We start from the raw sequence: 13084 nt of genomic DNA on the forward strand, positions 1-13084 counted from the left end.
CCAGGCGCCTTTCTCTGTCTCACCATGCTGTTTTTCCGACTTCAGCCTCCTGGGGGTCACCAATTTGAAGCTGCAGGAGATTGCTGTGCCTCTGGGGGTGCTTGGGCTTAAGCCAGCTAATGTGCCCCCACCACTAATCTTTTTCTCTCGGGCTTTCTTGGCGGTGTTATGAGGAACTGGGGATTTAAAAAAGAATAGAACTGATTGATCGGGGCGCCTGGGTGGCTCAGTCAGTTAAGTGTCCGACTTCGGCTCAGGTCATGATCTCGTGGTTTGTGAGTTTGAGCCCCGCGTTGGGCTCTGTGCTGACAGCCTGGAGCCGGCTGCAGATTCTGTGTCTCCCTCCCTCTCTGCCCCTCCCCCGCTCATGCTCTGTGTCTCTTTTCCTTAAAAATAAATAAACGTTAAAAAAATTAAAAATGAAAAATAGGATTGGCTCTGGGTTTCCCTGGCCAGTCCACACCCATTGGATGCTTGGGTTTTAGTCTAAATCCTCGTTTCCTGTGCCGATGGCGTCTTGTTTGTTTGCTCAAACCATGACCTTCTCCATCCACGGGACATGGTACCTTCGGCCTGTTACCAAAGACGGGTAAATGGAAGCCGGATGGCTGCTTGTCTCACAGCTGGCAACGAGAGGGTTCCAGGAAGCTCCCCTGGGTCCCTCAACAGCCCAGAACAGAGCCTGGGGGACAGTCTCATCTGCAGCGACGAGGTCACAATGAACCCAAGTCAGCCAGTCTTGGGCCTGTACATAGTATAGTAGGCACTCGCTTCCAGAAGGCTGTCTGACACCAGGCTTCCCCTCCCACCTGGACTTCTCCCCACCCCACCCAAGGGAATGATGTAGGTACTTCTAGAATCAGCAGTGGAAATGGCCATATCAGCTACTTATTCCCACTTCCGTCATGGCCCATGAGCCTGTGGAATGTGACCCATGGTCTCGGTTTCCACAGTGAATGTTTCCTAAGAGATTGTGACAGTTACCTTTTGAGACTGCAGTGTGTTTATTTATTGGATTCTTTCAACCATCTTGCGTTTATTAAGCATCTGCTCTCACCGGGCACAGTGCCCACATCTAGGATTGGAGCTGCCCCATCTCTGTGTGCAGGTGGCTCCTCTCATGGGAGAGACCGGAGGACCCAGGCAGGGGTGTCCCGGGGACACTAGTGCACGGATGACAGCCTGCACGGGGTACAAGGGACCCATCTTGGTGACCTCCAAACATTTGTGCCATGCCAGGAAACTTTCTAGGACGTACCCTACCATGACTTCAATGTCATGTCTCCACTTTGGTGTCTATTCACATCTTCTTCATTACTTCTTCCGTCCCCTTTCGTTTGGATTTGGTCGTGACCTGGAGGCTGTTATGTATCTTAGGCCCACCCTGCTCTTTCCGCCGCCCTGTTCTCTTCTGCTCCTGGGACCTACGCTCTGGGAGGTGTTTCGTGACGACTTCTCTTTCAGAAAACCGCTTTTCCGTTGACTCACGTCCCCATGCAGAGACCTGAAGATTTAGAAGCGGGTTCTGGAGAGGAGGCAGACCTGAGTTTTGCATTCCAGGAGAGTGGTTTTGGCAGCCGCTCAGGCAAGCCTTGCTTTCCTTGTGTCCGCAATGAGATGGTGAGACCACCCTGCCGGAATAGCCCTCGGAGTGAAATGAAGGACCCTTAGCATGTTGGCCCTCTGACACTGCTGGCCCGGCAAGCATTGGCCGTCACTGTCATAATTACCAAACGGCTGCACATATTGGCTCTGTCTCCCCTTCTTGGGAGCATTAACCGTGATGTATTGACAGCAATGTTATGAAAGAAAAAGAAGGCCAAGGCCAATTTCAGTAGCGAGCCTAAGGGCTGAAATATCTGAGTCCAGGGCAGCACCACTGAGGCCCACAGCAAGCGCGTCCCTGGGTACCATCAGGTCCCGGGAAGGGCGGTGGACAAGGACGCGTGCCCCCGACCCCCTGACCCATCCAGCCTGCTGCAGATGGGCATCTCCTTGGGAAGCCAGTGGCTCCAGTGGCAGCTCCCAGGAGCCCCGCTCCCCCCTCCCCGCCAGTCACTTCCCAGCTCTGCTTACTTGTCGCGTCTGCTCACACAGAGGCCTCCTTACAGCAGGCCTGGTGTCCTCCAGCTTGAGGGCTCTCACCCTAACGTAGCCAAGGAGCACTTCCGTGCCATTAACTATCGTCATGCTCATCGAGGGCTTACCTGTGTGCCAGGAGCGCTGAGTCACATGCTTGCACGCACGGGTCTCATTTAATCCCCGCAGCCATCCGTGGGACAGGGTGGCATGCTCTGGGCATAGACCTTCTCAGTCTTAGAGATGGAATTCAGATCCCGGCACCCTGGCTCCTTACGGGACTCTGCAAGCCTTTCTTTCTCTCATTTCTTTCCCTCCCTTCCTGTCCTCCTCCTCCGGAAAAAAAAAAAAAAAAAAAACCTCATAGACTAAGCCCCTGAGTTGTTTTCCCCAGCTCCCATAGGAGTTGTTGTATTATTATTTCTAAGCGTTAAGCTGCACCGTCGATCACCGGGGGCGGGTTCTGCGTGCTCAGTCCTCCAGCCAAGAGCAGCGCTTCTGCAAACCGGAACCGGAATAGCACCCTGTTAAGAGCACGTTCTGTGGCAGCCGGTGCCAGGGTTGGAGTTTCTGCCGTGCTTCCCTAACCCTGGGAACCACTCCCTGCCTCGGTTTCCTTATCTGTAATCGGGGGCTGTACCTTGCCCCAGGATCACAGGTGTGCTGTGAGGATTATGTGATTTGATGTGGGAGTGGTTAGAACGGTGCTTGGCGCCCTCGCCATGCTCTGTCCGCCTCCGTCCGCACAACTTCTCCAAACCTGCCTTTTTCCCTCCTGGAGGGACCTGCAAGCTTTCAAGAAATCTCAATCCTACAGGAGTGTCTTCAGAAAACAGCAGTGGAAAACCCATCTTCCCTGGAGAACGCCCCCCTGGTGCTGTTTTCAACTCCGTCCCAGCCTGCTGGTGATGGTATCTGGCTCCCGAGGAGAGGTGAGGTCTATCCCAGCTGGTGAGGCTGCCTCCCACCCCAGCTCCCAGCTTCGGAGGCTAAAATCAGCGGGTGGGAAGTAATGAGCTAAGGGGCACCAGGGGTGTTCAGTGGCCTGGTGTGGCCTTGGTTCATTAGTTTCTATTTGTCTGGGCCACCTCATTAGCTACGGCCTCCTTGGAAGGTTAGAATTTTATGGGTTTAGCAACCCATTTGAATGAAGAAGGCTTGAAATACTGGGATGGCCCTAGGATCAAGCTAATTAATACTCTTTTTCAAATTGGGGCTTTGGAGGGTAGGCTGAACCTTTCAAAAGGAATCTTTTGAGAGAGTTACAAGTCATTGCAATAAAACCTAGGATGGAGGGAAGAACCTGGGAGCAAAATAGCTGAACACAAGGAATCTGTCATTTCTGGCAGTGAATCGGCTTGGTAGAGGAAAAAAAAAAAAAAAGAAGAAGAATGTTCTTCATGCAAATAAGATCCACTGAGTTTTCCCTGGGCCTTCTGTCAGATGATCCTCAAACTTAATAATTTTCACATCTAATTCAATGCGAAATTAGTCATTAGGTATTAAGACAAAAGCAGGCAGGCTCTCCTATCTCAACAAAGAATCTTCCCCACTGAAGTGGAATTATCTCTGGAATAATTAAAATGGTTGCTGAAGTATGAAAACATTCCATTAACCGGAGTTTCTTTTGTCGAGAGGTACCCTCCCCTTTCCCCAAATAAATCGTGATGGCCATGATCAAGAACAAGGAGATACCAAGACCCAAATAATGTGATCAAAATGAAATCCTCCTTGGTGTCCTTTCTGAGCCAGAGAACAGAGTTCCTAGTTCGAGGATGCTGGTGATTTCAGCTCAGCAGCGGATGGTCTGCGCCCTAACAAAGGAGATGAAGCCTGCAGTGAAAGGGATGATTGTTTTCCTGGAATGTCCCCAACCTGCCTATTGATTGTTGGCAGTGTTTCCAGAGTTTAGACATCTTAATTACAAAAGAACGCAATGATCGCGAGACGGTGTTTCTATCTGCCAAACATAACCAGCTGGGGGCTTTCGTATTCACTCATCACAGGGAGGTACTGTGGTCGCTAGATGGGATCCATACCTGTCTCTCTACAGCGTGAAGGTTGGTGTTCCGTGCCACACAGCCAACCAGTCCCTCATCACGGACACATTACCCCATCACAATGTGCCATACACAATAGCAAATCAGCCTTCACTCATTAGCAGTAATTTATGATGATGGGGTCTTAACATCCAACGGGCTTTTGAACATGAAGACAGATACTTCATTGCCCTCTGTTTACGCCCAATGTATTCATCTTCCATATTTGTTTAGCAGTCCACATTTTTAAATCTTGCACAGTCAACATCCCTGTAAATATTTGTATGATTCTTAAATAATGTGTATTTAACCAAGGAAAATTTCTCAACGTTTAAACACAGATTTAGACACTAGACACTTTTAGCATCGTTTATTTGAAATGATGTTCCTAAAAAAGTCAGATTATCTTAAATGCTTGAAACCCTGCAAAAACAAACAAAACACATGCAAAGGTCAGTGCGTTTGCAAAAAAAAAAAAGTATAAATGAATGAATATTATAGATTTAAAGTTTCTGAGTGTGTGGGGTGTGTGTGTGCGCATGTGCGCGTTCTTGTACATGGTTGCATCATCCAACAGTTGCCTTCCTAAGGTTTTAGTAAATTTTGTGAGAAACTACTACAGGAAAGAAGAGGCCACCAGCTCTGGTCTTTTTTTTAGTTGGGATGTAGGACAGAGCTTCTCAGCCCACAGTGATTCTGAGCATCTAGTTGTCTGACTCCATTCCCATAAGAGTGTTCTTCTCATTATGTCAAAGGATCTTTAAATCCTTCTCTTGAGGTTTTCATTTTTGAAGCTTGGTCTCTTCCATGGAAATGATAAATTTTCAGCCGTGCGTATCTGCCATTTCCTGACCCATTGTTCTGTCATTTTGATGTATTGAGCTTGTCTGTTAACATTATTAAAAACTTATGTATCCCCTATTATTATTTTATTCTAATTAGTTGGGCCATTTAGAGGTTTCATCTCCTAGGAGATGAGATTGAGTCTGTGTAATTAGCTCTCTTCTTTAGGACAGCTGGCTAATTCATCACCTTGGAATGCAGTTGTAGACTCCCGGCTCACCTGTTTATTTTGTGTGACCATGAACGCTGGTGGGTTCTTCCGAGACTTAGGATAATACTTGCTTCACCTGGGACTCAATTTTATCTTTTCTGTTTACACAGGTGGAACCACATGCCAAATATTCTATATTATTATCACAACAGAACAGAGTTTCCCTAACTCCACTGGCATACCGCTTTTATAATTTTTTTGCCGTATCTGCTGACCACCCGTACCATTATTTACCTAAGGCTTATCTTTAAATAACTTTAAATCTCCTTGTTTTAACCGGGCATCGTTTTAAGCTATGAGAGCCATGAAAGCACACGTTGGATATATCAGTTGCATTTCAGTTGACTTTTTTGTAAGGACACATTAAAATAACAGCATAAGTATTGAAGCGACGGGTTGTCCCCTAATACCCGCACCTGCAGGGACCCCTAGCGCACCGCCAGGAAATGTCATCGTACCATAGTTGAGGGGACCTGGTGGAACACCAAACATCAAGGATTCTACTTGCTGGCAATGATCCAAATAATGTGGTTGCATTCAAAGAATTAAAAACACAACAAGAACAACAACAAATCGCACATTTTTTTAAAGCACCAATATACGTGCGGAATCTTAAGTGGTTTATGAAAGCACCTGCTTTGAGAAATACAGAGTATAATAAAATAAGATTGAAATGCATAACCTCATTAAGACCTGCCTTCTGACTCTGGTGGTGCTTAATATGGTGCACAAGTCACCAAGTGCTTTTGCCTGCCGTCGGTTCTCACCTGAGCCCCGGGCACCAGGCTGGGCAGGCAGCTTCTTCTGGGTGGGACTGGATGATGAGAAAAGACCACCTGAGGGTGAAGGAACAAATGTAGCAAAGATCTGGGGCAGAGCATCTCCAGAGAGGGAGGAGCCCCTAGTGCACAGCCTTAGGTGGGGAGGGCCTGCTTGGGATCGGAAAGAGTGGGAGCAGGCAGGCTGGACTGGAGGGAGAAAGGGGTGTGGTAGGAAGTGTCATCCGATTGCTAAGGGGAAGTTTTGAGCAGGATGGTAATTTGAGTTGATCCCACGGGCTACAGTTTAGGGAATGATTATTTCAGATCAAAAGTCAAGACTCAACTGGTCTTGACCCTACCCTAGTTGGGTTGCTCTGGGACTCCCCGATGTGAGAACTCATGGAAACTTTTTCCAAGGAGTTGGCCATAGATGTGTTGAGAAGAGGTGGGGTTTGACTCAGCATATATATGTATGTATGTATATATGTATGTGTGTGTGTGTGTGTATATATATATACTATATATATATATGCATAGTGTATATATATATAGTATATATATATATATATATATAAGCACGTGTATGTATGTATGTATTATTTTTTTTTTGAGAGAGAGAGAGTGAGCAGGGGAGAGAGAGAGAGAGAGAGAGAGAGAGAGAGAGAGCATCCCAAGCAGGCTCCATGCTCAGCACAGAGCCTGATGCAGGGCTTGATCTCATGACTGTGAGATCATGACCTGAGCTAAAATCAAGTGTCGGACACTCAACCAACTGAGCCACCCAGGCGCCCCAAGATTGAACATATTTTCTTAACATACATATATAGTCACAAATATTTATCCTAGGTCTATTGATAAATATGCTTATATATACTGATGTAATTATAACATTTGCAATTTATAATTTATAATTAAATTCTATGTTTTCCTTTGAGAAACAAACCCCAAACTCTTTTTTTGGCAGGGCAGGGAAATGGAAGTAATTTGTCATTGCTTATAAAATATCTTACCGTTTCCAGTAAACCAAGAAAAGGTGTGATATCGTTTCCCTTGTTGCATTCATTCTCAGTTTAAATGGCTAAATATCAGCCTGTATTTTGAAGCCGGACTCTTCACAGTTGTGGGTGACTTCCCATCACTAGGTTTCAGCCTGAGCTACTGGGTGATACCCTGGGCTGTTTACTGAGATACACAAAAGCATGTCAAGAAGGGACCCAGGGGGGCAGAAGACCTGGGAGTGCAGTGTGTGACCGTGGCTCTCTGTTTGTCTCTCCCTGCAGTGATCCCGAAGGTCACCAAGCATCTGCTGTCCAACCCCGTGTTCACCTGCATCATCCTGGCCGCCTGCATGGAGATTGCAGTGGTGGCTGGCTTTGCCGCCTTCTTGGGGAAGTACCTAGAGCAGCAGTTTAACCTTACCACCTCTTCTGCCAACCAGCTGCTCGGTGAGTCCGCCTCTCTGTCCCCTGGGGAGGGCAGAGGGCTGCCGTCCTGCGTGTAACACTCTCAGGATCTACCGAGGCCCCCCAGAGAAAGAGCCCAGGCTCTGCTGTTCCTTTAGCAGCAGTATTCATGGACTCTGTGTGCAGAAGGCATTTCAAAGTATATTCTTGGGGTCAGATTTGCCAAAAGGATATGATAAAGACCTAGAATATAAATTGTATGTAAGAAGCCTTGTGACAGGCCAGAAGATCAGTAGATGGGTGTGAACTGCAGAACTGAGGAGACGAGGGAATGAAGGGAGAGGGGAATAAAGATGTATCCTGAAAGGCTAGCAGGCTTCAGTCAGGTACGTAAAAAAAGTAAGAATATTTCTGGCAGCATGAAACCCGCAGTCAGCAAATACAAAGGTTGGAGGCCATGCACTCCTTTCCTGACCCCTGCCCGTGGCAGACATAATTCATGGATCATGGTACTCCTTCTCCCCAAGAGCCAGCATGGCCTTCCCATCCTTCTCAGTAGTAGTCTACAGGCATCAGTTCCACTGTTTGGAGTTGGCATGATAAGGAAAACCAATTTGCCCTCAGGGGAAGAGCATTACTAAGGGAGAGTTAGGAAAGTGGCCTCCTCACAACTGACCAGGGAGACGGGAGAGTTAAGGACTCCAGGGGTCTGGCTCGGACAGCTGGTGGTACCATTTGTGAAACCTGGAAACCTCAAAGAATCAGATCCGTGGGGAAGACGATGAGATCGCTTTTGAAGTTCCCGAGCGCGAGATGCCCGTGGTGTATCCACGTGGCCTCCTGGACTCGGCGGGGGATCCGGAAGGAGACCCGGGTGAGGCAGAGAGGTTTGGGAGCATCGGTGTATGGATGGAGGACACGGGAGTGAACGTTACGTGATGAGAAGGTGGAGAATTAGAGAGGAAGGGTGAGAGACCAACCGTGAGGAAACAGTGGCGTCTGTGGGGGAGTTCGAGAGAAACCCACAGGGCATGAGAGTCCAGGAAGAGATGATTCCAAGAAGGGAGCCATTAGCTTCCTCCCATTAGTTGCAACAACCAGGACGCCCTTCCACCTGTGTCAGAGCTGTGTCCAAGAAGTGGCGAAGCGGGGAGCCCGTGCTCTGTGTGGAGAGTAGCCCACACAGAGGGACGGCGTAATCTGTGACTGCAGGACACTTTCCCGAAGCTCAGGTGTAGAGCAGAGGAGAGTGGCCCCAGCAGGCGGGCCGTGTGTGTCAGGGTCCAGGGTATCGGTGGAGATGCTGCATTGCCTGAAAGGTTGGAAAGGTGAGCAGGTTGCTAAGTGTAGGGGAAGGAGCCAGCACAAGGGGATTTGCGGGAAAGAGCGGGGTGTAGACGGACAGCCCTCGACAGAAAGGCTCATCCGTCTTACAAGTGCAGAGGAGAGAAGCATGAGTGTGGCCACTGAGAATCCGGCTAGGACAGCCCTGCATCTGAGAGAGATCTGCGGCCACACGAATGACCTTCTCTGGTAAGTAGGGGCGTCAGATCATCTGCTGAGGGGAATGGTCTTCTTCAGTGCTTCCTGTGTCTTTGCATAGTGGCCAATAAACAAATGCAAAGCCGCTAACCCGTCATGAGTCATCAGGAAAACACATCACCGCACTGCGATACCACAGACTGATAGCACCGAGTGTTGATGAGGATGTGGAGCAACTGGAACTCTCGCGTGCGGCTGTTAGCAGTGCCCAAAGGTGGGAGCGCTTGGGACAGCTCCTGGGCAGTGCCTGGGAAAGCCAGTGTTTACGCTGGGATCCATCCGTTCTACTTCTGGGCATGTTCCCACCAGAAATGAATGTTGAAATCCGTTCGTTTAGATATGCATATGTGACAGCGTTCAGAGCCTCCTTGTGCATAATAGCCCCAACTGGATTCAGCCCAGATGTCTGTCGACAGGAGAATGGGTAAATAAATTATGGAATGCTCGTGCAGTCTTCACACAGCATGAAAAAGCAAGCCTTTTCATACCTGTCTCCGTGTGGGTGAATCTGACAGAGTTGAAAGACGTCAGGCACAAAAGAGTACATGTGTATGTGAGTTCAAAAGAGGAGAAGTTAATTAAAATGATGGAGGCCTTGATGATGGGTACTATCTTTCCAGGAGGAGGGGGAGGGCAGCCACCAGGGAATCTTCCTGGGCTGCTGGAAATGTTCTAAGCTTGATTGGAGCCGTGGTTATAGGGGTGTATACAGATGCAGGAATTGATTGGCTGTTCCCGTAAGCTTTGTGTACTTCCCAGCACATGATGTATCTCAATTAAAAAAAAAAATTAAAAACATACTATGATAATGCAGCTGGGTCATAGCACATCTCCTTGGGAGCTGCTAGGGTTGCACAAGCCTTCTTTCTTTCTTTTTTTCTTTTTTCTTTTCTTTCTTTTTTATTTTTTTACTAATAACGCTTTACCATCCACTTCTGTGTTAAGTGTCACTTCCAAGAAGTATTAGCAAAATGCAGGCAGCCCTTTAGTTCCTGTCTGACAGAGATAGGTAAAGCGGGTTTCTTTTATAATTAAAGTCATAACTTTTTCGTTATAACCTGGGGTGTCTCTGGTTTCGCCCTCCGGCAGCCAGCTTCTCCATTTCTTCCTCATTCCTGTGCTGCTGTTCTTACGTGCTGATTGCATTTGCTTGGTTGCTTCAGCGCGGAGACTGTGTTTTATTTCAGAATAGACTCCTAAGGTTTCTATTGACAAACAAATCAATAGTCTTCAGGGCAGAAGGTCAAAACAACAATCTCGCCTTCTTGCACCTGTTTCTTTCCCAGTGACTCTGTCTGTCAGAGGGCCTGGCAGGGGAGGACCTTGCGGAGAGGCCACCTGCTGGCCCATCTGTCAGTCCGTCTGTCCAACAGTCCACGCAGCATGTGTGCCCTCTCCCTGTGTCCTGCTCGGGGCCTCACTTTAATCAGCATGGACCCTGGAGGGCGGGCGGAGGGGACAGAGTGGAATACTGGGAGCACCAGGCAAGGCTCTCATCAGAAAGTGCTTGGCTCCTACAGACCCAGGGGATAGGGCCCAAGCAGTCATCCCTGGGCCTTCGTGCGTGGCTCTGTGCCAGCCTTGAAGCCATCAACAAATGGGACAGAGTCCCGAAAAGAGCTACATAGATGATTAAGGCGCTGATGGCATGGATTTATGCGTGAAGATAAAAAGGACTCAATCTGCATAGGTTAACGTAATGAGGATAGTTTCGGGGAAGTTCTGATAACTGAATGCTAAGGCGGCACACACATCAGGGAGGAAGGGAGAAGGCTGATGATGGCTGGGAGAAAAGGCGCCGAAAGCCTGTTATTGCCATAGTTACCATCATCACCAGGTGATGCTCCCTGCGGTCTCTGCTAGGAAATGAAACAAAACACATGCCTGCTCTCTGGGCGTGGGCATGTCCTCCCAGTGTTCATTCACACAGATCCAACCTGCTCACCTTTCCATGCATCCTGAAAATGAGCCTCAGCGCCCGCTCTGTGCTAGGCACACAGAACCGTGTGGACTGAGCCGGATGGAAAATGTTCTTGGGCTCAGGGAAGCTTCGTCTGGGGAGGGGGAGAGTGAACAAGAAACAAGAGAACTAAAAAGGAATGAGGCAGCTTCAGACAGTGGGGAGAGCCATGAAGACAATAAAATGGGGTGAGGAATAATAAGGAGGCCCCTGGGTGGAGTGTAGGACCACTCTAGATGGTGTGAGCTGGGAAGGCATCTCTGAAGGGAGGCCAGCCAAGTGGAGACATAGTGCAAGAATGTTTCAGGAGAGGGATCAGCAAGTGTAAAGCCTGGGGGGACCTGAATGGGCTTGGTCCGTCCCGGGGAGGGAAAGGAGGAACAGTGGGCATGGGGTGAGCGGAGAGAGGCACTTGGGGGCTAGGTCGTGAAGGTCGTTTCTACGCCAAGAACACGGGAAAATTAAGTAGATATTCCAAGAGCATCAGGTAACACAGAGATCTTTGTTTCATTTAAATGTGACTTGAGCTGTTTTCTTGCAGAGCTCAGCCTTCCTGATTATGTTTTTCTTACCCTAATATTAAAATTAATTTGCATTCTTTTAGCACATACCAGCTGGTTGGTGTAGTCGATTGACCTAGAGGTCTGTTGATTGGCAAGAAGGAGGCAGCCTGCCCTGGGAAATTGGCCATGTACTATCTACATGGTGAATAAATGACACACGGCTAATTCAAAGCTGAGTTTTAGATGAAGCAAATCAGAACAAAGCAAAGACCAAACAGGAGATTGGAACTCTAGGACCCTTCGGCCCTTCTAAAATTCCATGAGCCTCTGAGAATCAGAAATAACAGGTTTATGGTCCTGTTGCCTTGCAGATAGCTCTGTTTATAAGAGAGGGGGGGAATTTTATGCCAATTACTCACCAAGAATTAACAAAACGATTTGATTGATGCTACTTCCGGAGAGGTCTAGGAGCTGGTTAAAAGGCTACCTGCATGGGCCGGTGAGTCCTAGGACCTTTGTTTACACACCGCCAGGCCTTTCCATGAAGCCCTTCTTGACTAATGAGAAAAAGAGAGAAAACCCCCAAATGATCTTGAGTCCCCTTTTCCCACGTCATCTCAAAATGCACAGAGAGCACATTAGTGCTCCGTGATCTTTACGTCCCTAAAACATGTGTTCCAAGTCTGTCTGTCTTTGTCTCTTGGCTGTTCCCATGCCAGCCGTGTCTTTCCCATGAGGGTACCTCGCTTAGCATGATAGGTGTAGGTATTTGGACCCCTAATAACGGAGTGTGTATATGTGTGTCTCCCCCAGTTTTCTGTGAGCTCCCTGAGGCCAGAAATAAGGCCCTTTGTGGAGACCTGGGGGTGGAGGGCAGCATGGAGAAAGGGGTGCAGTCGTGGTATCCCTGGGAATTCAGGTTGGACAGGGTTCAGCCCCCAGCCTGGCACTCATCTGTTGTATTGACTGGTCCCGGTTTCCCTGCTAACAGTTTCTGCTCCTCTGTTTTTCTCCCAGGGATGACTGCAATCCCATGTGCCTGTCTGGGGATCTTCTTGGGTGGTCTCCTGGTAAAGAAGCTCAGTCTTTCCGCCCTCGGGGCCATTCGGATGGCCATGCTCGTCAACCTGGTGTCCACAGCTTGCTATGTTTCCTTCCTCTTCCTGGGCTGTGACACGGGCCCTGTGGCTGGGGTTACTGTTCCCTATGGAAACACGTAAGTCCCACAAATGTCTGTTTCCGCCCCTGCCTGCCCAGGGGATGCCGTGGTAGGGTAACAGAGCCAGCTTTGTCTCTGGTGACCATGAGTGGAGGGTTCGATGATGCCTCTGTATCTTCCTCCCAGTGCCGGAGAATCAACGTGGACCTCATGGGTAGAGGGTGCAAGGCCATTCCACTCAACAGCTGTCTCCCGGGACGGCCGGGAACACACGGGGGGAAATCGTCCTACATTCACTCCCCACAGTACTCCTATTACCATTTTTATCATTTGACCTTAGGAATAATTAAAGATAACACAGAGAAATTTTATTTGAAAATTCATCTTAGGGGCTCCTGGGTGGCTCAGTCAGTTAAGCATCCAAGTCTTCATTTCGGCTCACGTCATGATCTCACTGTTCGTGGGTTCGAGGACCTTGTCAGGCTCTGTGTTATCAGCGCAGGGCCTGCTTGAGATTTCTCTCTCTCCCTCTTTCTCTACCCCTTCCCCACTTGCTCTCTAGATAGATAGATAGATAGATAGAT

General features: G+C 48.5%; 1 protein-coding gene across 4 annotated transcripts in view; it reads left to right on the forward strand.

Moving 5' to 3' along the window:
• The window catches only part of SLCO3A1 (solute carrier organic anion transporter family member 3A1), a 317750-nt gene that overhangs the window by 251088 nt on the left and 53578 nt on the right, over nucleotides 1-13084 (forward strand). For all 4 annotated transcript variants that reach the window (XM_047863495.1, XM_047863496.1, XM_047863497.1 and 1 more), the window contains exons 5-6: nucleotides 7214-7378; nucleotides 12359-12557. In XM_047863495.1, the coding sequence (XP_047719451.1) occupies nucleotides 7214-7378; nucleotides 12359-12557 (364 nt within the window). The remainder of the gene's footprint in view (nucleotides 1-7213; nucleotides 7379-12358; nucleotides 12558-13084) is intronic.

The sequence above is a fragment of the Prionailurus viverrinus genome, chromosome B3 (genome assembly GCF_022837055.1).
Source record: "Prionailurus viverrinus isolate Anna chromosome B3, UM_Priviv_1.0, whole genome shotgun sequence".
Classification (NCBI taxonomy): domain Eukaryota; kingdom Metazoa; phylum Chordata; class Mammalia; order Carnivora; family Felidae; genus Prionailurus; species Prionailurus viverrinus.